This window comes from Zootoca vivipara, chromosome 10 (genome assembly GCF_963506605.1).
Source record: "Zootoca vivipara chromosome 10, rZooViv1.1, whole genome shotgun sequence".
NCBI classification, from domain to species: Eukaryota; Metazoa; Chordata; class Lepidosauria; order Squamata; family Lacertidae; genus Zootoca; species Zootoca vivipara.
The window spans coordinates 61,319,140-61,343,809 of NC_083285.1; the positions used below are offsets into that span (position 1 = coordinate 61,319,140).

The 24,670-nt window shown below is 46.9% G+C and overlaps 1 protein-coding gene across 1 annotated transcript in view; it reads left to right on the plus strand.

Annotated features, from left to right (window-relative positions):
• The window catches only part of ST8SIA1 (ST8 alpha-N-acetyl-neuraminide alpha-2,8-sialyltransferase 1), an 82,362-nt gene that overhangs the window by 52,338 nt on the left and 5,354 nt on the right, over positions 1-24,670 (plus strand). Inside the window, exon 4 of the mRNA XM_035127872.2 lies at positions 1,930-2,022. Coding sequence (XP_034983763.2) covers positions 1,930-2,022 — 93 coding nt within the window. The remainder of the gene's footprint in view (positions 1-1,929; positions 2,023-24,670) is intronic.

The following is a 24,670-nucleotide window of genomic DNA, read 5'->3' on the forward strand; positions in this document are numbered from 1 at the left end:
GCCCTGTCAGGGATAGCTTAACTTCTATTGTCTGTGCTCTGGTAACCTCTAGGCTAGATTATTTCAGCGTGTTATACATGCTTCTGATGATGGTTCTGAAACTTCAGCTGGTGCAGGATTCAGCAGCCAGGTTGCTCACTGGGGCAAGACGGTTTGAGCATACAACTCCAGTCCTGGTGGCCCAACTGCACTGGATGCCAATTTGTTTCTGGTCCCAATTCAAAGTGCTGGTTTTGACCTATAAAGCCTTAAATGGCTCAAGATCACAATATCTCAAGGACCGCCCCCTTCCCATATGAACCAACCCCAGACCCTGTGATCATCATCTGAGGCCCTTCGTCATGAGGGACAGAGGTTGGCAACACAAGAACAGCCTTTTCTGTGGTGGCTCCCCATTTGCGGAATGCTCTCCCCCGGGAAGCTTGCCAGGTACCATTACATTCCACTTCTCCCTGGCCTTTGGCTGATTATACAACCTATGGCTTACTACGCTGCAGAGGGGTGCGTGGTTTTTTGTTTTGTTATTATGTTATGTATTTTTGTGTTCTTATACTGTAAGCCACCCTGTGATCTTTGGATGGAGGGCAGGATATAAATTTAATCCATCGATAAAATAATAAAATAAAGGGGAAGGACAGTCATTTGAACAACGAGTCAGAGAAGGCCAGATGACGCACGTCTACAGATGATGCCAAGACCTTGTTATATCTTGCTGGGAAGGGAGAAAACATGGCGGGCTTAGATGAGACACCTGTCAGGAATCTAAACAAAAACTTGATTGCCTCTCTTCAAAGAGGACAAAAACAGGCCGCTCTGGACTCCACACAGATGCAACTAAGTCTACCGCCACCTAGTGACTATATGGTGACAACATCTTCATGGTAGATGACAGGAGAACTAGCGACACCGAGATTTTTGAACAACGGCAGAGATACATGTGCATTAAGTAACTGAAACAATGACAAGCATTCATTGGTGCAATCCAGTAATCCTTGGGATGGTATCTCAGGGGGCCAGGGTACCCTGCAGACCTCTCACTCTTTGCAGGCAGGTAGGGACAGATCGTGAAGCTGAGGCTCCAATACCTTGGCCACCTCATGAGAAGAGAATACTCCCTGGAAAAGACCCTGATGTTGGGAAAGATTGAGGGCACTAGGAGAAGGGGACGACAGAGGACGAGATGGTTGGACAGTGTTCTCGAAGCTACGGACATGAGTTTGACCAAACTGCGGGAGGCAGTGCAAGACAGGAGTGCCTGGCGTGCTATGGTCCATGGGGTCATGAAGAGTCGGACACGACTAAACGACTAAACAACAACAAGGGACACTATTTATTATTTATTTAAAGCATTCTTACCCTGCTCTGCAGCCATAAGCTCCCAGAGCAGGTTAAGAGCAAAGTCAGGAGCGCTGACTCTGAAACGTGATCGAGAGAGCGGTCCGTACCCTCAGCTTGACAATCCAAAAGGTGTAAGAGGAAAGGGGACTGGGAGGGAGGAGGGAGGGAGGAAGGAAGGGAGGAAACTCAGGCACTCTTTCTTAGTTCCAGAGTTCTTGTAATGATCACTTGGGGTGGAATTATTTCAAAGGAGCCAAATTCTGCTGGCCTTTGAGGAAAGGCCCTGCAGTCTTGCCCAAGTAGTTCCCCTTTAACTAGAGATGCCAATAATTGTGCCTGGGAATAGATGACTCTCGTGTGTCTCTTCCAACTCTACAATTCAGTGTTTCTACATGCAGTGTTCTTGCTGTGCCACTGGATTCTGGACTCCAGCCACTGCTTAGTCGTGCCAGTCTTTGGTGCTTGATCGGGTTTTTCTTTTCTTTTCAAACAGCGGAAAGAAAGAAGGAAAGAAAGAAAGAAAGAAAGAGAGAGAGAAGGGGGAAAACAGCAGAGAAGTTAAAATGCATGGTGTGTTTCTGTTTCTTCCAGATGCAATCTTCCACCTCTCACCAGTGAATACAGCAAGGACGTTGGGTCCAAAACTCAGCTGGTAACTGCAAATCCCAGCATAATTAAGAAAAGGTAGGAAGCAGATTGTTTGTTTCTTCTGAAAGGAACTGGCATGCCAAGCAAAGGGTGCTGGTGGGGAGAGAGTTGGCATTTACGGTCACGGTGTTGGCAGTAGAATAATTATATTCCTCTGCAGGCAGCGCTGGAAGAGCTCGGCAGACTGAAGGCGAGAGCAATTTCTCATCTGATGAGTTAATAAATCTTAGCATGGCTGTGCCACACTTCAGCAAACATTAAATTGCTTTGCAGCAAAGTGTCTCAAAAAGTAGGCGGGCATGTTTATGGCACAAGGACAGAATGGTTAGGGTAGCATATACATTGCTGGATATCAAGAGTGCATCAGGTGCAAGTCAAATGAGTACCCATATCTTAATTTCCCTAGAATCTCAGCTAGGACTGGGTGATACGTGGTTTTCAACATCATGATATATCGCCATCCAAACATAGTGATATAACGATATATCACGATATCTGAAATGAGGATGGCTGGCTTCATGGTTTTTCCTGCCTCGGGAGTTTTGCCAGTGCCTGTTCTAATCTGTTTCCCTCTGCTGCAGGAATCGAGAGAAGCATTACCTGGCTTCACAGTTTCCCCCACATTGAGATTTCTGCATAGCACACACACGGAAACACACATAATGATTCGTGATCTATTGCCAGGTTAGAAATTATGAAACCAGTATCACGATACGGACTTCAAGCCGGTTTTGGACAATTTGTCAATATGTTGCCCAGCCCTAGTCTCAGCTTTTTATAAAATATTATTTTCAAACAAGTTTCTAGAGCTTATGGCTACAAATACATGTTTGACGGCAGGTTGAAATTTCAGAAGTCATAGGGTGGCTTAATAAGTTGTCCGTGAATTTGGGTTAGAGCTCAGTTCTCTGTAGAGATCCGTGCTCCTCCCAAGTCAGAACGAATTATCCTTATTTCTTATGATGAGGAAGAATAATAATAATTACCTGGTGAAAATGTAGCGGGCGATTCAGCACAGCTTTAAATTCTGTGACATTAAAGAATTGCAGCCCTTGTCTGGAAGAAAGCATGAAATGGATTCTCCGCTCTGCTCCTTAAATAAATACTTAGTAATGTTGAGAAGGAACGGGTGACCATAGAGCAGGAAGAAGACAGATTATTGCAGGCGTTAAGAAAGATGTTCCAGCTACTTACATTAAGAATAATGGTGTGTCTTTAAGCCTCCTCTTTGCTGAATGTCCATGAAAAACGAATTTCTTTGAACTAAGTTTGGATAAGATCTTATTTCCTCTTCGGAATAACTGTGTGTCGTTTAACAACAATTAATAATGCTTTGCTGAATCTGATCCAGAGGAAAAAACATTGTCTGTTATTTGCTGGTTGAAACATTCACGCCTAGACACACTTGTTTAATTTGATCAATGATAGCTTGGCTCAATTTAATCTCTTTGCAGTATTTGGTTTCAGTGAATCTTTGCGCCGTATCTCTCAGCCTCAAATTCAAACTATCATTTAATTAAGCAGTTGGTGGGTGTTCTCAATTAATAAACAAATATTATAACCTTGACCCTTGATGTTGATGCTAGACTTCGAACAAGGGGTTGTGGTTCCATCAGACATTATTTTTCCTTATGCTGTTCATTTCAAGGCTTGAGATTATACTCATTTGAGCATATTGAGTGTTGGGAGCTGGAGTCAGGTGTCCATCAGCAATAAAGCAGGGTGGATTTGATTTAAATCATGATTTAAATCACTAGTCAGTGAGACTTGATTTAATTTTTATTTATTTTTTTACAGAAAGACTAATTCTTGCTGGTATAATCTTAATATTGACAACCAGATGAAGGTTTCATTTTTGAAATAATAAAATTTCAGAGTAGTTTTTACAGTTATATCATAAATTGTGAATGGGTTAATGGAATTCATTTACCAAAAATTTTAAACATTGCATATAAAGCCTCATGCTATATAATTAAAAACAAATCCTTATTTCCTGATTAATAGCCTTTCGACTATAATGTAACTTAAATAGAAAACTATCTTTAGAAAGATTTTTCCTCCAAAAGCATTTTTTTTAAAAAAATCCCATTTAAATAAAAATAAATAAATAAATAATCTTTGATTTTTATCCACCCAAAGCCACCAGTGCCCATTACCGTAACTCTTTATTCAAAGAAACCAAAACAGGGCAGGCCTAGTGGTCACAGCAACTCTTCCCAGTAGGTCTTGCCCCAGTGAGGCATCTGCGAGGACTGAAGGTCCCCGCCTTCCCACTACGCTGTAAGGCTCCTCTCCTTGTTCCTTCCCCACCAGCAAAATGCTCTGTAGCTATCTCATTGTTCTGGTCTCCTCATGTCCTCCAGCTGTTTTGGGACTACAAGTCCCATCATCCCTGACCACTGTTCCTGTTAGCTAGGGATGATGGGAGTTGTAGTCCCAAAACAGCTGGAGTGCCAAGTTTGGCCATGCCTGCTCTAAGTGTTTGGAGAGACCAGGAAGGGTGGAGAGTTGATTGCAGCAGGAGAGGGAGACTCCCTGGCTTCTTCAGCTGCCTCCTGCCTCATCTCTGTCTCCTGGCCCTCTTCCTCTCCTGCCTCTGAATCTGGACTGCTCTCTGCCACAGACTCTCCCTGCTCACTAAACCCTGTTGCCCCTTCAGCTTCCAACATCTCCTCTTCCCAGTCTTCTCCCTCTGACCACACATTGTCATCCCACCACCAATCCCCAGGCTCTGAGCCTTCTTCCCCTGGGGGTTCCCAGGGGGTTCCCCAGCAGCTGCCTCCAGCCACTCCTATACATGCAACCAGTGCATGGCACTGAGGTTGTTGAGACATTGCCCCATTTGTCCTAATGGACCATTGGGCTCCACCTTTGGCCGTGTGTGTGTGTGTGATATTCTTGAGATATTTCGTTGCCATTTTATTTGTTTGTGGACTGCCTTGGGATTTCATTTTGAAACACAAGGTGGTATCTAAGCTGTGGGTTGTATTCAACCCATTAAAATTAATGGTCCTCAGTTAATCGTACTTTTAGTTTTAAACGAATCCGAGTAGAAATTAGTTGACTATAACTAGGTAGTTTGATGCAACCCTGCTCTGTTAATTCATAAATTTAAAGGAAGAGATGGGCTTATTTCCAGGTTTCCTCTCCCATTTGTCTCACACATTTCCCTTCGTTGACAGCCTGGAGCTGAGAAAACAGCCTCCCAACCAAAGCCCACTTCCTTCCTGTTCTCTCCCTCCTTGCATTTTTCATTTCCAAATTTCAGATTGCAAACTGAAAGAGAGGGAGAGAGATGAAAACTGAATAACTTGCAGCGAGGTGGAGATTTATTTATTTCCCAACATAATTTTGCTCATTCCTTCTTATATTTAGCAGCAGCTAAATCTACTTGTCACCTGACCCCCTAGTATATTTACCCATCTGGTGGTGATTCATCTGTGATGCAGTTACCATGTGCTGCAGCTGAAGGCAAATAAGGCAGCTCAGAAGTTCAGCATCAACACATACAGTACTAACATTTTCCAGCATTCAAAAGGGGGACTGCTTGCACTAAGGCAGGCATCCCCAAACTTCGGCCCTCCAGATGTTTTGGACTACAATTCCCATCTTCCCCAACCACTGGTCCTGTTAGCTAGGGATCATGGGAGTTGTAGGCCAAAACATCTGGTGGGCCGCAGTTTGGGGATGCCTGCTCTAAGGGAGCATAAAGCCTTGGGAGAAGGCGAAACTATGGCTGAATCCATTGGAACAGTAGTTCCCAATTAGGGGTCCGTGGATCCCGGGGGGTCCAACGAATGCACCCGGGGGGTATGTGGCCCCCATCCCTTGCCTCTCCCCAACTACAGTGGTACCTCGGGTTACAGACGTTTCAGGTTACAGATGCTTCAGGTTACAGACTCCGCTAACCCAGAAATAGTACCTTGGGTTAAGAACTTTGCTTCAGGATGAGAACAGAAATTGTGCAGTGGCAGCGGGAGGCCCCATTAGCTAAAGTGGTGCCTCAGGTTAAGAACAGTTTCAGGTTAAGAACGGACCTCCAGAACAAATTAAGTTCTTAACCCGAGGTACCACTGTAAATTTTTGCATCATTTTTGCATCACAAATTTTAGGGTCTGTTCTAGCGCTGTGCTATTTTTCAATTTATTGGTCCAAATCACACTGCAATAACAATTTGACTTGGCAAAACGCAGCAATATATTGCTCCTTGCGCGAGGGAGAGCGGGCAGCCAATTTCAAGGCATCACCGATATCGCACTATGGCCATCCACTTCCTCTCCTCCCCCCACCCTCCTGATCTCCATGACTGCTCCTTCCCTCATCCCCACGCCTGATTTCCAATTTCAGACATCGTGATATATTGGACTAGCAGTGGTGGCCAAACTTTTTTCAAAGAGGGCCAGATTTGATGATGTGAAGGGCCGTGAGGGCCGACCAAAGTTGTTGACTTTTTTTTAGGATTGAAGGTTTTTTTTTAGGACTTTACCCCAGGAAATAAACTGCCTAGGGGCCGGATTAAACTGACCGATGGGCCGGATTAGGCCCCCGAAACTGACTTTGGACATGCCTGGTATTTGCGATGTTTAGCTGCTGATATATCACAATGTTGAAAACCAGATATCGCTCAGCCCTAGTCTGTTTTTTTTTTGGTATACCTAAAATCCTTTGCTTATTAGGGGCCACCCCACATTTTGTTTTAAAAAATTGCTTTGCAGAGGTAACTACCACAGAGAAATCAACGTTTTCAAATGGAGGGGGTCCGTGGCTTGGCTTTTGAAAAATAGGGGGTCCTCAGTAATTAGCTAATTGGGACATTCTGTTGTGGCGACCCTAACCCAGGTTTAAGGTGCCATTCGGTGATTAGCTTATATATCTGAGTTTCTAACACTGTGACCCATATAGTTTGGACCTTTGAAATAATTTGATGTCCAATATATTTTTCTTCTTCAGTTACCCTAGCATCCAGTCATGTGACAGCCCTCCTAAAGCAGAGGGAGGCAACTTGTAGTGCCTTTGGATGTTTCGGATGGTAGCTCTTATCATTCCTGACCAGGGGCCATGCTTGCTGGGGCTGTAGGAAGTTGCCATACACCACATCTGAAGGACATCCTGTTGACTCCCCCATTATAAATCATTTTTGGTGCCTCACCCTCTGTTTCGTAGATCCTCCCAGGGGATGGCCATCTTATTTGTAAAGTCTCCACACATATTCTGGATGACTAAGACGCAAGCCAGCTGCTCCGTCGAGTTAAGCTATCAAGAGTGCAAGACATAGGAAACACATTAGTGCATTTGCCCCTGTTTTATCTAATTAGCAGAGGATAATTTTAGACGGCCTGTACTTTTGATTGCTCGGAGGGCTAGTTGCTTGCTGTGATTTTCAGCTGGTGGTCGAATTTTGAACACGGTATTTGATCCCACCTGCCCGCCCTATTCAAGGTAGTACTGCAAAAACATCTCATCTCAAATGTTTTATCTTGCTAAGGCATAAGCACTGGGGTCCTAACTCCATGCAATCTCCCCAGTACCCTGTTTGACTCAGAAACTGGTGCCATTTGAGGGATGTTGAATAAGGAGAGGAAGGATCAGATCATTGCTAAAAAAACAAGCTTAGGGTGAGCCGTTGTTTCTTTCTCTCTGTGTGCGTCCTTTAACGTGTTAATTTTTCCAAAATTTTGCAAGAGCTGTCCAAAATAAATACTGTGACAAGATGACCGGTGTGCCTTCTCGGTCACCTGCCCCAGAGCTAACTGTTGATGGGCAATTCTATGTGGATTCCTGGTTTCTCTTTTCACAGTTCTTTATTTAAAAGGGTTGAACTGGACAGTCCTTCAAACAGAGGATTTGTAATGTAGGACAAATGACCACCCTATTCAGGCTCCCCATTCCCATGTTTAAATTCCCTGAAGATGCTAAGAGATCTAAGTATTGAAATAGCCAGGCCCATCAGTCTGTGAAGTTGGGTCAGGCATGTCCAACTCAACTTTGGACACTCTCCCCCAAAAAGCTTGACAACTCTTGGCATTGACGTTGGGTAGATCACTGCCATTTTTTTAAATACTGGGAGTAGATCGCAGTCGCTTGGGAGTTGGACGTGACTGGGTTATCTGAGTCATTTAATGATCCCATTGAGAGTGAGGCATTGAGCAGACAGGCAGGAGAAATTAGTTTAGAGGCAGACACTTCCAAGGGCCACCTCATATTTATGCTCGCCGTCTGTTGGGAACGAATCTTTTGGAACGGTAGACAGAAAATGAGGGGTTTGTTTCTACTCCTCATCCCCTGGTCAACACAGAAATAAAAGTTACAGGTAGGTAGCCATGTTGGTCTGACATAGTCAAAACAAAAATATGAAAAAATCCTTCCAGTAGCACCTTAGAGACCAACTAAGTTTGTCATAGGTATGAGCTTTCGTGTGCATGCACTGAAACAGAAGTCACCAGACCCTTATGAATAGTCAGAGGGTGAAATTACAGAAGAATTTCAGAAACAGACTGGAAAGAGAAGTTGCTAACTTGCAACTCATTACCAAGCTTAAAACCATGGAGAGACCTGGTCTGAATAAGGACACTGGATTCTTATCTCATTATACATGATAAAGCTTTCTTTAGCACCTCAGCCCTTGCTTTTTCCTGCAAGACCAATTGCAGTCGTTAACAGTCGCTAACTGTCATCACCAGGTTTACCACTCCTATCAGCCAATCACCTATTCCTACCACCCTTCTGAGTAATACCCCCATCCCCACCCTCTGACTATTCATAAGGGTCTGGTGACTTCTGTTTCAGTGTATCTGAAGAAGTGTGCATGCACACGAAAGCTCATACCTATGACAAACTTACATAAAACTGCATTATGGTCATACAACCCAAACAAAGATGTGCCTGTATACCTTATGGCCTCCCTTCTTTTGAATTGCTTCTTCTGAATTCATCGTAGACAAAAATGGAGGGGTTTTTGTGCACCTTGTGCCAAGCTGAGGCAATATTGAATCAGTCTTAGGAAATCATGTTAACAGTTGCAGGTTGCCCTCCCACCCACAGTAAGAACACACACACAGAGAGAGAGAGAGAGAGAGAGAGAGAGAGACATTAACAAATTGAATAAGCTAAGTAACACAGCAACATGGACTGATTTTGACAAGAACTATTAGTGTCACTTCAGGGCTGATTAGATTTTCTGGTAATTTTGGGAGATAAAGGAAAGGAGGACTACTGTCTTTGCCCAGGTTGCAAACAGATTTCGAGTGGGCTAAGTTGATGGCTTTGCCTATTAGAAAGAGAAGGGAGAAATTGCCTTCGTGTCTGGAATCTTGAACAGGGAATGCATCGCCCTGCAACATGGTTGTTGTGTGTCCCACTTGCTGCTTTTGTTCAGTTTTTCAGCCAAGGTTGGCTCTCAAGGAGGCTTTCCAAAAGGCAATATAATCAGGGATGTGGGGAGGTGTTGATGGCAGCCCCCTCAGTAGCCAGTGTGCCAGTAATTCAGATTCCAGCAGCTGGAAGAGAGTTGGATGAAACCGTAAATTTTGGTCCTCTCAGTTTGCCATTTTCCAGGTCTCACATTCAGTTTTCCGCATTTCTGCAGCAGTTTGCAATTCTTGAAAATGCACCAGCATCCATCTAGCCCAGTATTGTCCACTGTGGTTTGCCACTGCCTGGAACTCATGAAAGAGGTCACTCCCCCCCCCCAAAAGATTTCGTTCCAACTGGAGATGCAGGGGACCAAAGGCCAGAGACTTGGTGCAAGCAAAAGGGTTAGCGTTCTGCCACTTGGTCTATCCCCCAGCCCACCCCCCCAATTTCCAGTATCTCCTCTTTCTTTAAAATTATTCAGGGAAATGTGTTTGTTTCGGAATTTCCAATTCGGCGCCTCCACTGCAGCACTGTGATAGATTGTTATTTTCCCGCGCACGATAATTACTATTTCCACTGGTGCTGACAAGCCTTCCCTATGAATAAAATTATGCATCTCAGCAGGAGCTGCATTTCAAATCAATAGCTGTGATGAAACACGTACAGTTTGTTCCATCTGAAAACATGCCAGCCCACCTGTATAAATTGAGCGCTTTGTAATCTGCTGGGTACATGGGTGGTTTCCCCCCCGAAAGGGCAGCACAGTATTGTTGATGAATAAACCTCTTCGTCCACATCTTGCAGGAAAGGCCCTTACTGAGATTATAATTCCTTGTGAGAGAAGGGGCTGATTCTTGAGATCAGCAGAGGGCAACCCAAGGCCTTCCAGGGATTAGGAATCTCATGCTTACCAACTGAGCTATCCTTTCATTGGATTCTGCTGCTCGGCAGGTTTCATGGAAGCAGAAATAGGAGAGTTTAGGCAGGGGGCGGAGCTACCTGCCCCAGCACCCGTGGCGGCATGGGGGCAGGGCTAGCCGCCCACGTGGTGAGTGTCCCTAGCTGCCTGCCACCCACACAGAGAGCGTCGGGAGGGGTGCTGCCAGCCGCCCGTGCGGCGAGCGCAGGGGGGCACCGCTTGCCTCCCGCTGCAGCATTGTCCCTAGTGGTCTGCCGCCCGTGTGGCGAGCGTCCGGGGGTGCTGCCTGTGCAGCGAGTGGGGGGTTGGGGTGGTACAGCGATGTCACTTGCCCTCACGGCTAACATCTGGTGCTCACCGCACCCCCCGCACCCGCCTTCCTCCGCCAGTGAGTTTAGGAAGGCTGATTTTGACCTTTGTTGTCCAGAAGTGGATTAGGCAACAGACCACCAGCATCCACCTCTGGACTGCACTAAATGGGGGAGAATGCTTAAGAAAGGGACCCTGAAATTGGCGGCTTGGTGCCCCACTTTCACACTGTTCATATATTTTATTTATCGATTGCAGCTATACCCCACCTTTCCTCCAAGGAGCTCAAGGTGGCGTACATAGTTCTCTTCCACCCCATTTTATCCATACAACAACCCTGTGATGTAGGCTAGGCTGAGAGGCAGTGACTGACCCTAGTGAGCTTCATGGCCGAGTGGAAGATTTGAACCCTGGTCTCCCAGGTCCTAGTCCGATGTGCTAACCATGCCAGCCATTCCCACCCCAGACGCATGTTTTGGTTTGGGAGCTGCATCACAAAATTCTGAGAAGTGCAAATTTTTGAAGGGCAGCAGCATTTCAGTTCACGTCTTGTTTTTGGAAGCAGAAATTAGGAAGGTTTGCATTAAGCTGTGACCCAAAATAGATTTCTTTCCCCATCTTCACTACTCATGGCTTAATTTGTAGACATGAATTATGCTGAGGTAACCCAAGGTTTGTTCAAGTGAAATTACCACGTAGAAACAAAGCTGACTTCAGTCAGTAATCACACAACTCAAAGATGGAGTTAACTCTTTATTACAAAAACACGAGCTCCATGGAATTGGTTGGGTGTCAGGCCTAATGAGCAGGGCAACTCATTCCCGGCGGTCTTCCTCCATGAAAACCAGTTGTTGAGGCTGAAAGTCCTGCTTCCCCACCAAGGCTTTTTCCAAGCAATCAGGGACTGTGCCTGTGTGCAGCCAACCTCTCCTCCGTCCCTTTCATGCCTCTTCTTGTTCTGGGAGCGGGGAGGGGAGCTTGTTGCAGCAGGAGGGGGCAACACCTGTGACTCTTCATCTGCCTGACTCATCTCTTCCTCTTGGGCTTCCACATCCCACTCTCCCGCTTCAGCTTCTGCCCCTGATTCTGGATTTCTCTCTGCCACAGACTCTTGCAGCTCACTACATCTTGCTACCTCTTCAGCTTCTGACACCTCCTCTTCCCCATCCTCTCCCTCCATAGCTGCCAAGTTATCCCTTTTTTACAGGGATTTTCCCTTATGCTGAATAGGCTTCCTCGCGAGAAAAGGGAAAACTTGGCAGCTATGTCTCCCTCATCTCCCTCTGCCCACAGTTTGTCCACCACCAATCCCCTGGCTCTGGAGCCCTCTTCCCTTGGAGTTTCCACAGCTGATTCCTCCCACCATTCCTCTGTGTCCAACCAGACCATGGCAGCTGCCTTACATTGATTCAGATCATTGATCCACCTAGCTCAGTATTGCCTACTGGCAGTGGCACTCCAGGGTGTCAGCCAGAGGTCTCTCCCATCCCTACTTAGGGATGCCAAGGATCAAACCGGCGACCTTCTGCAGGCAAGGCAGATGCCCTAGCACTGAGCCACAAAGCTTGTGTGGCTTTAAACCTGCCCCTGAGTTGACCCTGTTGGGTTCTGAAATTCAGAGAGTGGTAAGAGCCAGCTGATGCAATGCTTACAGGAGCTGCTCTCTCCCCCTCTCTTCTTCCACATAATAACAGTAATCAAACACAGCTTAGCTCATCACGACAAATTCAGCCATTGCTCACCGGAGATGCAGAGTTTCTGTAATGACTCCTATCACCAGCGGACTGATCCAAATGATTAACGACGGAGTCATAGCAGGGTTTCCATTCAAAAGGAAGGATTTCTAGGAATTTTTTTTTTTAAGCAAAGGGGGAGACTTTAGATGTATTGAATACCATGCAGGATCCTAGGCATTACACCACAACATGGAAACAGACAGGGGGAATGCCTGCAAACAGGAGTGTTGCTGATATTGCAAGCAGGTTGTTGGCAACAGGCTCTCTCTCCCCCCCATTTTATTACTTATTTACTAAATTTATATAGGGCCGTAGAATTCCAGAGGAGCAGTGAGAGGCACCAAGTGAGGAACCCCCATGGGACGAAGGCTCAGAGCCCAGGGAGTGGTGGTGGGGCAATGATAAGTAGTCAGAAGGAGAAGACTAGGAGGACGAGGTGTCGGAAGCTGAAGAGGTAACAGGGTTTAGTGAGCAGGGAGAGTCTGTGGCAGAGAGGAGTTCAGAATCAGAAGCGGAAGCAGGAGAGGAGGGGGCCAAGAAGCAGCAATGGTGAAGAAGCCAGGGAGTCTCCCCCTTCTGATGCGACAAGCTCCGCTCCCTGCCAGTCGTCTCCCTCTGACCATTCATTGTCATCCCACCACCTCTCCCCGGGCTCTGAGCCTTCTTCCCTTCGGGGTTCCCCAGCTGGTGCCACCCACAATTCTTCTGCATGTAGCCAATCCCATGAAACCAACTGAGATTGCTGTGGCATCAAAACCTTCCTCCTCCATTGGCATGGTACAGATCCAGGCACCCTCTGTGCCCCCTCTGCTTGTTCATGTCTTTAAAGGCAAGGCTAAAGATGTGGATAATGTCAGAAATCATTTCCCCCTTATTGTGGATGGGTAATTAAAGGGGAAAGGGATTAATGTTGGTGATGCAATGGTTAAGTTGTCTGCATATATTTTGGAGCTGTTTGCTGGTGCAAATGCACTGGTCTGCTGTTCAAAATTTTGTTTTGGAAATGATTGGATATCTGTTGCCAAATGATACAATTATATTATCACTGAATTGTTTCCAATGAATAGTTCCAGAGCTAGGTTTGGAAGTGGTTTATAATTTACTGACAGCAACAACAATAATAATAATTGCTAAAGCACTGTAGAAAAACTCATTACAGTACCATCAATTTTAAATCAATTTAAAAGGACCTGGAAGATATTTTAGGTAACTTGCTGTCCTTTAAACATTCTTCCATCATTGTAACATCACCTTGCTTTCCTCAATATAGCTCTGTATAATATCTTACAAATTGGTTTCTTATCTCTTTTGGATTATCTATAATTTTACCATTAATGTTCAATTTATTTATGGTGCTCTCTTCTTGCTTCTTCTTTAACTGCCATGCCAACAATCTTCCAGGTTTATTAGCAAACTAATAAATAAATAAATAGTCTTGAATTTGTTTTAATCTTCCATTCCATTTCTTGATTCATTATCATTGAAAGTTGGGTTTGAATCGGTTTAATATTATACTTTATCGATTCCTTCTCAGGTATTTTGACAAGTTCTTTCTTGTTTTTAATCAGTTCCTCTAGCAATTCCTGTGGAATTTTTTAATTACATTTTGGAATGAGTAATATGCAGGACAATGTATATCAGTATAGTTTCTTGTAATATAATAGTAGTTTGGTTATGCTATATATCTATATCTACACACACATTTCTTTACTCCATGCGTTATTAATTATTCGTTATTATTCTAATAAAAAGGGGGCATTTAAAAAAAGTGAGAAGGGGAAGCAATGTTGTTAAGAGTAGCAGCATCCCAGATGGAAAAACGGAAGACAGAGCTGTCAAGTGAGTGATGAACAGCAGGAAGTAGCTATCAGCAATTGTCCAAGATAACAATGGACCTTATAAATATATGAGCAAAAGAGGTAAGGCCAAAGAATGCCATTTTAGGGAGGAAATCAAACAGCAGCCGGGAAATAGAGTTAGGACCTTTAGGCAGGAAATTCCTAAAAGACCTGAGTGTCTCTTTGGACCCTAGACTGAAAGAGAAACAAAAGCAGAAATTGAGAGGAATCCATCCATCCATCCAATTCCCCTTCAGTGGGGCATCCCGTGTTTTATTTAGCATGTTCATTTACAGCAGGGGTAGCCAACTCCCAAGTGTTTAGTCCCAATCTACTGGCAGTGATCTACCCCCCTTTTGGGGGGCTTCAGGGCGAAGTTGTTGAGCTTTTCCTAGGGAGAAGGAAAGCCCCATTTTGGGGAAGTTCAAGCCTAAGATGTTGCCCAATTTTAGAGAGAAAGGGGTTTACTCAGTGAGGCTGTTGGTTTCCCCAGAGATCTGTTGGTGAGTGTCTGTTCCCCTTTCTCTCTAAAATTGGGCAACAGCTTAGGCCAGGCATCCCCAAACTTCGGCCCTCCAGATGTTTTGGACTACAATTCCCATCTTCCTCGACCACTGGTCCTGTTAGCTTGGGATCATGGGAGTTGTAGGCCAAAACATCTGGAGGGCCGCAGTTTGGGGATGCCTGGCTTAGGGTATTATTAGTTTACACAGTACAGTGGTACCTCGGTTTATGAACACAATTGGTTCTGGAAGTCTGTTCATAAACTGAAGCGTTCATAAACTGAAGCGAAATTTCCCATTGAAAGTAATGGAAAGTGAATTAATCCGTTCCAGATGGTCCACGGAGTACTTAAACTGAAGAGTTCATAAACTGAAGCAATCTTTCCCATTGAAAGTAATGGAAAGTGGATTAATCCGTTCCAGACAGGTCCGCGGAGTACTCAACCTGAAGCGTACTTAACCCGAAGCATGGGTGTAATTGGTTCCGGAAGTCTGTTCATAAACTGAAGCGTTCATAAACTGAAGCGGACTTTCCCATTGAAAGTAATGGAAAGTGAATTAATCGGTTCCAGATGGGTCCGCGCTGTTCATAAACCGAAAATTCATAAACCGAGGTGTTCATAAACCGAGGTTCCACTGTAGTCATATTGAGAGCTCTCATGGAGCCCTACTCATTTGACAAAGATGTTGAAACGACTGAAGGGCGGGCATTTTCTCCAGCAGGAAATCCGGCACTGTTCAGCCTGCCTCTTGTTGGCCTTACGCCAAGCCTGGACTCTGCCCCTTTGGTGTGTTTTGGGAGACTCTGGAGCTACTTCCCTGTCTTCTTCTGAAACACTCTCCCTCCTCCCCAGTGCTAAGGCTGGAGGCTGCAAACTCTCTGGAACCTGGCTTGTGTCAGCGTGATCTGCTCTGTCCTGATTATTTAGAGCAGGGGTGTCAAACTCAAATTCATCGGGGGCCGCATCAGCAGTTTGGTCACCCTCAAAGGGCCGGTTGTATCTGTAGGACTATGTGTCCACTCTTTATTATCATAAATTATTGTCACTGCATTCAATTATTACTGTTTTTTGTAATAATGTAAGTAATAACTAGCTCTGAAAGCAAAAACATAGTCAGAATAATGGCAGCTCCCCGGCAACTCATTCATCTGCGGCTCCTTGCCCCCCAAGGCAGGGGTGTAGCCAGGATCAAAACTAGGGGGGCAAGGGGCAGGGCTAAGGCACGGGAGCGAAGGGAGGAAGCGTGCGGGGCGGGGGAGGAGCCAGAGCGCGATGGCTGCTGGGCGAGGGGGCTGGCGGCAGCAGCAGGAGCTGCTGAGTTCAATGGGACTTGCTCCCAGGGAACAGCGCACAAGAGGGCAAGCTTCTTAGCGCCCGCTCCGCCAAGCGGCACTAATGTGGTGGTCTTTTAAGGTGACCTGCATGCCCAGAAGCACTCTCCTTTTTTCTTTTCCCCTCCTCTGAACGCAGTTCAGCAGCAGGATCGGCGGCAGCTGCTGACTAACACTTTATCATAGATTTGTAGAGTTGGGAGGAACCCTGAGGGTCATCTAATCCAACCCCCTGCAATGCAGGAACCTCAACAAAAGCATCCATGACAGATGGTCATGCAACCTCTGCTTAGAAACCTCCAAGGAAAGTCCACCACCTCCCAAGGGAGACCACTCCACTGACAAACAGCTCTTTCAACCAGAAGGTTATTTCTGATGTTTAGTTTGGAATCTCCTTTCTTTTAACTTGAAGCCATTCATTTGAGTCCTGCCCTCCAGAGCAGGATAAAACAAATTTGCTTCATCTTCCATATCAAGGTGTGTGTGTGTGCGTTTGTAGGGGGGTGTTGAATCAAATAAAGGTGTGGGGGTGTTGAATAAACTCAAGTGGTGTGTGTGTTGAAGCAAGCCAGAGGGTGTGTATTTGTGCGTGGGCAAGTAAAGAGGTGTTGAAGAGAAGCTTAAGGGCTCTGTGTGTGTATGTTGGGGTTGGAGCAGCCCTCTCTGCCCCTCGCCCCGTTCAACAAAGAGCTGAGGGAAGCGACTTTCTTCCTGTCGCTGCGGCTGCTAACGCAGGTGGGCTGCTCCTTCCTCCCCCCTCCCCCCGCAAAAGCGGAGCACGCTGGCAGTGGCTTGGGAGGAAGAAGAGCAGCATCGTTAAGGGCTGCCCCCCTCCTCTTCGTGAAGGCAGCCCCCGTGCCTTCCCTGTTCCCTGTCAAACTTCTCCCCCTCCCCCCGCAGCTTGCGGAGCAGGGGAGGAGGGGCAGGCTCGCTTTTCCCGGAGCTGAGCTGCTTTAGAGGTAAGGAGGTGGAGCCATCCTCCATGCTCACCCCAAAGCAGCAAAGAGGGAGAAAAGTCTTGGGTGGCGCTTGGATCCTGACCCGGGCTCCTGGAAGGGAGGGGGCGGTGGAGAAAAAAAGCAGAGGCGTTGCCAGCAGCCCCCTCGGGAAGAAAGGCAAAAAGAGAAGTATAGCTTTGGGGGCCGATCTGTAAGAAGCGGACAAAATCTCTCTGTGTGTGTGTTTGACAGACAGAGAGGTCTTCAGGCTGCAGCACCCTGCCAGCTTCTCCCCTGCCCAAAAAAGGGAGAAAAAGTACTATAGTTGCAGTGCTTCTGCTATTAGCTTCGCCCCCAAGAATCCCATTACACACACGCACACACGAGATGCACACCCGTGTGTCCAGATTAGTGTTACAAGACCTCCTCGGGGCGTGAGGGCTCCCGCTTGGAGAGCTTCGGGGGAAACCTTTCAATGACGGGGAAGGGGGGGGAGAGAGGAAGGCAGACAGGGTTAATTCTCAAAAGAGCCTTGGCCCCCCCTTCAAAAAAAAAAAGCCGGCCACCTCGTGACCTTCCTTGACTGGGGCGGAGAGAGCACAGCGGACGGGAGAGACATAAAGGGGAAAGAGAGCAAGGTCGCTCACTACACTGCACTTTGCCCTTAGGCGGCAGCCTGGCGGGAGGAGCTTTTATTCCGCTGCTTCCTCTTCCTCCTCCTCCTCCTCCCCTCTGCTTTCCAGCTCGCGGAAGCGGGAAGGTAGATAGCGGCCAGGCTCCGTCATGTGTGGGGGTGTTGCCGGGCGAGTCTTCCAGCCGCGGCGGGTGTGGTTTGTCTCGGAGAAGGGGCGGCGCCCAGAGGCGCCCGTCGCTTCTGATTGGCTGCAGCTGCTTAGCCCGCCCCTCACCACCTCCCAGCCCCCCCAGCCCGGCAGCCTCGGAAATAATCCAAAAGAAAGCCACCACAGGCGCGCCGTGGGAGGGCGGGCAGCGGGCGGTAGCAGGGGTTGGGGGAAGCGGCCGGCCGGTAGGCGGCCGGCCGGCCGGCGGGCCACATCGCAAGGTCTGGCGGCGGGCGGGCGGCGGGCCACATCACGAGGTCTGGCGGGCCGGATTAGGCCCCCGGGCCTTGTCCTTGACACCCGTGATTTAGAGCCTCTTCTCCTGGAGAGGGGCCCCTTTGGGCTTCCACCTCTGTCGAGATGGGAAAGAGGCAATTCTCCTCCTTCCTCCCCCTCCTCTTCACCCTCGCTCTGGAAAGGCATGTATCTTACACCTGATCACTGCTGCAAACAATAAAATCATCATCATCATTGCTGGGGCAGCCAACAAGATGGTGTGGGACTACATTTCTCATCATCCCCTACCATTGGTCATGCTGGCTGGGGCTATTTGATGTTGGAGTCCTGTGACATCTTGAAATCACCAAGTTGGCTGCCCCAATATTTGGCAATAATGTTCTCCGTTCTCGCGGTGCCAGTACTTGCATAGCCAAACAGCACCACCGACACGCAAGAGGAAGGTATCGGCAGGCTTGAGGAAACCCTAAGTTATCTAAAAACGTATTTGGAGAGGGGAGCCATAAAAGGTGGGGATCAAATGAAGACTGAGCATCCTCAGGGGCCATGGAATACTGGCTTTAGGAGGGGAGGGGGAATGGAAGGCCACAGAAGATGGAATGGCAGTATCCCAGAAAAGGAATGCAGGAATGCAATTTTCAAATCCCCAAAATGAGGGGTGCCAAAAAGTTGTAACATGACTTGGGAATTCAAAGGATGTTTGGGCTAAATTAATATGATTTGGTTTTGCTTGGCAAGTGAAATGTGTGTAAAATTGCAAAGAAATTATTAAATGTGATTGCCAAGTACTTCCAGTTATATGTGAATATCATTATCATTATTTGCTGTTTTTATTATTATTTAGCATTTACCTGACATTTTCAGACGGTAAAATTAACATTCTTCGGTTTTCCTAAAGCAGTTTATGTGCTTCTTCATCAGATGTAGTGAAGACTTACCAAGTGAAATATTTGTCCAGCCATGGAAATAATAACAGATTTAGGTTCCTCACACCCAGAAACAGACCACTCACTGAAGAAATTTGCAAACAAATTTGCAAACAAAGACAAGTTTCATCCCTTAAAAATGACACACCCCGCACACTGCAACAATTTCTTTTTTCCTCTTTTTCTTTTGCTGTTCCCACTTGCTGTATGCATTTCTCATGCTATTTCCCTGGATGCTTTTTATTTTAACTGCATTCTTGTTCTGCCGCTGGACTCGGTACACTTTGATTGAAAATGAAATGCGTCTCACCCCAGAGAGCATCATTTCATCGAGGAACTGCAAAGCTGGGCTGGATTCCTGTCCTGCGAAGGGTACTAAGTGCACAGAAAGAAACTCTGGAGTGTTTTTGCTGTGCTTAGCGATGCCCAAAGGAACAGAGGCAGGCTAGAATAGTGAGGAGGTGGTTCTGGTGAAAGAGTTCCTCCTCTCAGACAAAACAAGTGGAAACTGAACCCACGTAACTGCAACACTATCTGTTTTTGTAGTAAATAAGTGTTCTGGGATAATAGCCTGAGACAGAGCAACTGGGAGAGGCAGGAGCCTAGATGTGGGTGGATAAACGGATAAACTACTGTTTGTGCTTACTTGGGTAAATTAGTTTACAGTGAGGAAAAGGGAGAGGATCGTAAGGGGAAGACTGAATGCACCGTAAATGCTTTCCAAGGAAAGGAGTTGCCTTATGCTGCATTAGACCATTGGCCCACCTAGGCCAACACAGTTGGTGGCAGGGCCGTCTTAAGTGCCCCTGGCGCCGTGGAGCGACGGATCCCTCCAGTGCCCCCCGCCCCGTTTCCCAGTGCGGCTGCCACAAGCGCTGCTGCGCGGCGGGTGGGCAGGCACAGTGCGGTTGCCGTGGGCGCAGCTGTGCGGCGGACCGGGCGGCCAGCGGGCGGGCGCAGCTCGCGGCGCCCTGCTGGCGGGCCGGTGCCCTGCGCCACCCAGCCTGGCCATAGGGCCGGCCCTGGTTGGTGGCTGTCAAGCAGAGGCCATTGTGGATTTGATGAGGAAAGTGTTGGTTTCTATTCCTCTCACTGTGCAGTCGCAAGACTGTGTTTATGCATTCCACAGATCATTGGAATCACGGGAGCGGATGTTAGCTGTATTCTGTTTCTGTTTGTTGTTTTCTTCTTCGGACATGCTTTCTTTTGTTCTGCCTTATACTTAGTAATAAAAGTAGCTTGTAGCACACCCCTCTGCCTCAGTCCTTCTGCATTTTACTCTGCAAGATATCTGAATATGTGCCCGGGGTCTCCAAGGCACGGATCACGAATACGTCAAGGACAGCCAGGCTGGAAACATTCCTGAGTTATGCCTGGGGGGGGGTCGTTCTCCCTCCCCCCCCACTGGCTTCCTGTAGCTCAGGGGTAGAGCATCTGCTTTGCATGCAGAAGCTCCCAGGTTCAATCCCCAGCATCTCCAGGTGGGACGGCTGGCAGGGAACTCTGTGTGAAGTCTGGCAAGCTGCTGCCAGCTAGTGTCAGATAGTGAGGTATATGGTCCAACAGTCTGCCTCGGAATAAGGCAGCACCCTAGGTGAATGTACAGTCAACAGCAACTTGAGTCTCCTCCAGTGGATGCCTGGTAAAGGAGACATGTGATACGATATAATGGTGTTCCACCTTCCTTTCCACCCTTCTAAAAAGAAAAGCAGCAACTAACAAATTGAGGTTGCAGTGCAGAAATGTGGGGAACCAGTCCAAGAGATCTGGAGGGTGCCCCATTGGCTGGCTCTGGTCTATACCTTGAGTATTACAACAACCTCAGCCCCACATGCGTATATAGCACTGGATGCCAGGAGAACGAAATAAACAGACTTCCCTGAAATGTGTTACATTTGAGGTGAGATACGAAATGCCTGTTGATATTGGCCCATTCTCACATCCCCAGCTGAACGACGCCTGTGTGATTGAACATGAACCCATCGCAGACACCACTTCTTGGTTTTGAAAGCCATAGGCATGTCAATTAAACCCATGGAAGGGGAGAAATTAGGCATCCATGCACATGACTTGCTTGTGTGGGATCCAAAAGATTGGATACCTACTGGAGCGTGCCAGAAACTGGGTTTGGTGAAGGATCCACCAGCCATGGCAACTTAGCACAGCCTCCACATCCAGAAGCTGTTCATTGAGGGTGGCAATCTCTACCAGGTTTGATTTGTGAACCCACAAGTACCTAGCCAGATACTACGCTAGATTGAATTTACCATTAGTTTCCCCCACCCAATGCTGATCAGAGATAAATCTGTAAAATAAGCAGCATGTAAAATGGGAAGAAATGGAAATACCTGAGAGAGTGGGGAGCCAGGTGTTTTTTTTGGGGTGTGTGTGTGTATTAAATTAGTTTTAATTGGAGTTGACGTGTTATAAATTTGAAAAATGAATAAAAATGAATTGGCAAAAAAAGGATTTACCATTAGTCCAATCCCACTTCTTATGTGTTAAACCCAGCTATTCCGAGAATATGACATTTGCATTTTAATAGAAGCAAGGAATGTACCCTCCCGAGCCAGCTGTGTTTCTAATTCTGGTTCACTTTTTTGGATATTAGTAGCAATGTTTTCTTATTAAGCTCAGTTTCTCTTTTATCTTCCTCGCATAATGTTTATGTCATGGCTTATGATGCCTCCCCAGACTCTGATGGCACACATGACTTGCAAAGTCGCTATTTCAGCATTTCATATAGTTAATTACAGGATGAGTTGATGTAGGAGGAAAAGGGTAGCAATGAGCAGCCTCAAAGCAAGCCGCAGCTGGTTTTGTTGAAAACTAAATGGATATTTGGAAAGCGCCCAACTTTCTCTTGCTTATAGCAGGGATAGCCGACGGGTCGCCCTCCAGATGTCAATAGACTACAACTTCCATCATCCCTGACTATTGTCCATGCTGTCTGCAGCTGATGGAAGTAGGTGTCCAATATCTGGAAGCTGCTGCATTGGCTACCACTGGCTTACAAAGAGGAGATGTCAGGTTCATAGATTTGCTGCCAGTTATTATCTCTTGCAAAGCCTGTACAGTGGTACCTCGGGTTACAAACACCTCGGGTTACAGACTCCGCTAACCCGGAAGTAGTACCTCGGGTTAAGAACTTTACCTCAGGATGAGAACAGACAGGGCCGGCCCTACAGCAAGGCTGGGTGGCGCAGGAGGGATCTTCGCACCACGGCGCCAGATATGCTCAAGATGGCCCTGAGAACAGAAATCGTGAGCCGGCGCCGCAGCAGCAGCAGGAGGCCCAATTAGCTAAAGTGGTACCTCAGGTTAAGAACGGTTTCAGGTTAAGAACGGACCTCCGGAACGAATTACGTTCGGAACCAGAGGTACCACTGTATTGAGCTGCCCCACATTACTTTGTGACAAAGCTGCCAACCCAACTGCCGTCTTCCTCTCTCTATTCGGATTTAAATCTTCTACTGGGTGAATCATGGAGACAACCATTGGTCTACCTGTAACAACATAGAGAAAAACTGGAAATGACAGGGCTATCAGCAAGAGCAGAAGTCAAACTGTGTCTCCTCCTCCTCCTTTCTCCCCAGTAAGGCGTTGTAAAAACTACAGCAACCTCGTGTTATATGAAGTTTCCTTGATCCAGGGGTGGGGAATTACAGGAACTGATACTGACTTAAGGAACTCTTTGAGGAATTCCATGGCCGTGCACGCTCTACTGTTGCCATACCTACGACATTACTAAGTAGTTCTTTATCATATTTAACACCATGATCTTTTATATCAGAGGGATGAAGTGAAAAGACCTATTATTATTATTATTATGATTATTATTAGTTGTTTAGTTGTTTAGTCGTGCCCGACTCTTCGTTACCCCATGGACCAGAGCACGCCAGGCACTCCTGTCTTCCACTGCCTCCTGTGGTTTGGTCAGACTCATGTTGGTAGCTTCGAAAACACTGTCCAACCATCTCGTCCTCTGTCGTCCCCTTCTCCTTGTGCCCTAGGGTCTTTTCCAGGGAGTCTTCTCTTCTCATGAGGTGGCCAAAGTATTGGAGCCTCAGCTTCAGGATCTGTCCTTCCAGTAGTAGTAGTATAACACCCTTTATTCAAAATTCCCAGGGCGGTTCACAACAGAAAAATACAAAATGAGAATACCTAATGACGGCTAAAGTTTCCTTGTTTGGACAGAATAGACTGTATGGCTTTTTAGTTTCTGATGGCCCATAGCCCTGGGGCCTCTTGGCTGCCTGTGTTTCTTCCCATCTGCCGAACTGGGCCCTGTGCCTGTTGAAAAGTTGGCTCCCAGCATTTTTGCCTAAGATAATTGCAAACGCCCCTTCTGTGTGGCATTGCTGACCTGCTGGCACTTCCACGTGCTTTGCTCTCAGTTGCATCTGCTGCAGTTCCTCTGCCAGGATGGCAAATGATGTGAAGAGACGAGGACAAGAATCCATGGTAATCCACTGGGCATTCAGCTCATGCCAAAGCCTGTCACACCGAAAGTCCGTACAGTGGAACCTCTGTTTACGCCTACCTCCGTTTATGAACGCCTCCGTTTACGAACGCCGCGAACCCGGAAGTGTTTACATCCGGGTTCTGTGGTGCTTGGATGCGCAGAAGCGATCTGCGCAGCACGCGTGTGTGCAGAAGCACTCTATCGGCGCTCCGTGCACGCGCAGAAGCGTGCCTTTGGTGAGCGAATGCCTCTGCGGAACGGATTGCATTTGCAAACCGAGGTACCACTGTACGCAAAGCCCCAATGCCAGGGGAAGAAAGAGAACAAAAGGATCAGCTTCCTGTGTTAACTTACAGAATTTGCTCCCTCGGGTGCCAGTGGTGACCACCAACTTGGATGGCTTTAGAAGAAGATCAGAGGCATGCATGGGGAATAAGTTATCCGTGGCTCCTAGCCAGAGTAGTGATGTTCTGCCTCCACTGTTGGAGGCAGCATGTGTCTGAATACCAGGTGCTGGGAACTGGAGGAGAGGCGAAAGCGCTCTTTGCAGACTTCCCACAGAGATCTGGTTGGCCACTGTGAGAACAGGATGCTGGACCTGTTGAGCAGGGCTCTGCTTGTGTTCTCACGTTCTCCATTTCTGCAAAGGGTAAACTTTAGGGTTGGGAGATGTCTGCTTTTCAACATCGTGATATATCACTGGCTAAACATTGCAATACAGTGGTACCTCGGTTTAAGTACACAATTGGTTCCGGAAGTCTGTACTTAACCTGAAACGTACTTAACCTGAAGCGAACTTTCCCATTGGGAGTAATGGAAAATGGATTAATCCGTTCCAGACGGGTCTGCGGATTACTCAACCTGAAGCGTATTTAACCCGAAGTATGAGTGTAATTGCTTCTGGAAGTCTGTACTTAACCTGAAGCGTACTTAACCTGAAGCGAACTTTCCCATTGAAAGTAATGGAAAGTGGATTAATCCATTCCAGACAGGTCCGCGGAGTACTTAAACTGAAAGTACTCAAACCGAAACCGTACTTAAACTGTATACTGATATATCAGAATGGAGCTATGTAGAGGCATTGGCTGGCTTCACCGTTTTACCCATGTTGTGATTTTTGCATAGCGCTCTCTCTCTCGCGCGCGCGCGCGCACACACACACCCTACACATCATTATTCACGATATATTGCCAGCTCAAAAATTACGAAACTGATATCACAATATGGATTTCAATCTGGTTTGGGATGAAATATTGATACATCTCGCCCAGCCCCAGTAAGCATG